Genomic DNA, 1,929 nt, shown 5'->3' with positions numbered 1-1,929 from the left:
ATATATATATATATACATATCCATTTCTTAAGATTTTTATTTAGATCACTTTAAAACATTAAGTTTGTATCAAAGAAACAAGAGGTGGAGTCACCTGGGTTGCTATCAAAAGGTTAAGAAATTTATATTCTTCATATTTATTTATTTTCATATTGAATCTTACTTATATGGACACAAATGAATGGTGCACAACCTTGCAAATAGTTGATTTTCAAAAGTATGTTATAACTACAATGTTCATATGTTTACTTGAGATAACTATTTTTTTCTCTTTTAGGACTATAGCTGGAATCAAGAATTCAATATGAATACCAAAATAGCACTGTTAGTTGACACAACATCGATTATAAAATATTCCCTCCAAGCAGACCTTTATAGCCTCTGTGATAATTTGTCAGCTGAGGATTGTTCATTGCATATTTATCTTCTTGGACAAGACTCAGACAACAAAGACATTACACAAATAAATGAAAAATTAAAGAAATATTCCACCATGATGCAAACTTTCTATTCAGAAAGTAATCCTGAACTGCTATTTCTTGCAAAGAGGCATCTTGATGATAGAAACTTTGAAAGCATCTTTATAACATCTAGTAATGATAAAATTCACATGTGGAAGGCTCTCACCAATATTTTAATGACAGCACGTCAATATGAATTTTCTTTTAAAACCCTAGGAGAAGCTTCTGAAATAGAGCCAGAAATTGATTTAAAGCGTTTACAAGAAGAATGCCGTGAAATGCTAAAAACCATTAATACTAATGAACCAATTCGAATTATAAAATCTCCTCTGATTCCAAAAGACATATTTTACCATGGTTACTCAACTCGTACTGGTGGGATATCTAGCATAGCAGGATTGAAATCCCTTAACCTTCTATATATTACAAAGAAAAAAGACCCAAAAATTGTAATAGAAGAAAATGTCCGCAGATTAGCAGAAGCAGGAAATTTCAAACCTGAAAGTTTTACAGTAAGTTCACTTAAAACCTTTTATTCTTTTACTTACATTCCCTCTACTTTTATATCTGCTCTTTTCCCTCCTTCTTCTCCTCCTAGAAAGAACTGGACATTTCTCTTATCTTAATTTCAGAAGGATAAAATATGATTAAGACAGAGCTTCTTAAATCTGCACTTTGTTGATTTCCCCATCAGCAAAAGCATAAAGTATAGAATGTATAATAATAGTAGGGAGAAGAGAAATTCAAATAGATGTTATGATTGTTTCAATAAATGAACACTGTTTGCTCCATACCACACATAAAGTTATGAAATACATACAACATATGCAAAGTGTACAATAAAATAAAATAAATATTGCTCATTGATATCCTCAGATATCATAATTTTAAACATATTCAACTTATATAACTACATGGGTGTATAAACTGTATGCAAATTCACAGAATGTATACAATCCTTCATCAACGAACATCCTAGCATCTGATATGATGTGAATGAACAATAATAATTTTATTGTACTGCATATGTTGTATATATTGTGTGTGTTACATAACTATATGTGGGTTGGATAAATAGTGTTCGTATACTGAAAGGATTATAACATTGACTTGAATTTCTCTTTTCTTCATCTAAATAATTATACCTTGAACCTGGTAACTGTTCAATGAGCTGCAATCATACAGTACTTCCTCCCACATTACTTTCATTTAATCTCTCTCTCTCTTTCTCTCTCTCTCTCTCTCTCTCTCTCTCTCTTTCTCTCAGTCTCTCTCTCATATATATATATATATATATATATATATATATATATATATGCAACAAACTTTTTTGGGTTTTTTGAAAGCGTAGAATGTGTATCATCATATCATACAGGCAAGAAAGTAATATTTCAAATGCAGTATAACATGTATGTCTATCTATCTATCTATTTATCTATCTATCTATCTATCTATCTATCTATCTATC

General features: G+C 30.1%; 1 protein-coding gene across 3 annotated transcripts in view; it reads left to right on the top strand.

Annotated features, from left to right (window-relative positions):
• LOC106868149 (purine nucleoside phosphorylase LACC1) overlaps positions 1–1,929 on the top strand; it is a 44,418-nt gene that overhangs the window by 34,473 nt on the left and 8,016 nt on the right. For all 3 annotated transcript variants that reach the window (XM_014913282.2, XM_052966387.1, XM_014913281.2), the window contains one exon: positions 278–973. In XM_014913282.2, coding sequence (XP_014768768.1) covers positions 305–973 — 669 coding nt within the window. In that variant the 5' untranslated portion in view covers positions 278–304. The remainder of the gene's footprint in view (positions 1–277; positions 974–1,929) is intronic.

This window comes from Octopus bimaculoides, chromosome 3 (genome assembly GCF_001194135.2).
Source record: "Octopus bimaculoides isolate UCB-OBI-ISO-001 chromosome 3, ASM119413v2, whole genome shotgun sequence".
In the NCBI taxonomy this organism is placed as follows: domain Eukaryota; kingdom Metazoa; phylum Mollusca; class Cephalopoda; order Octopoda; family Octopodidae; genus Octopus; species Octopus bimaculoides.
This window is presented reverse-complemented; position numbering and strand designations above follow the sequence as displayed.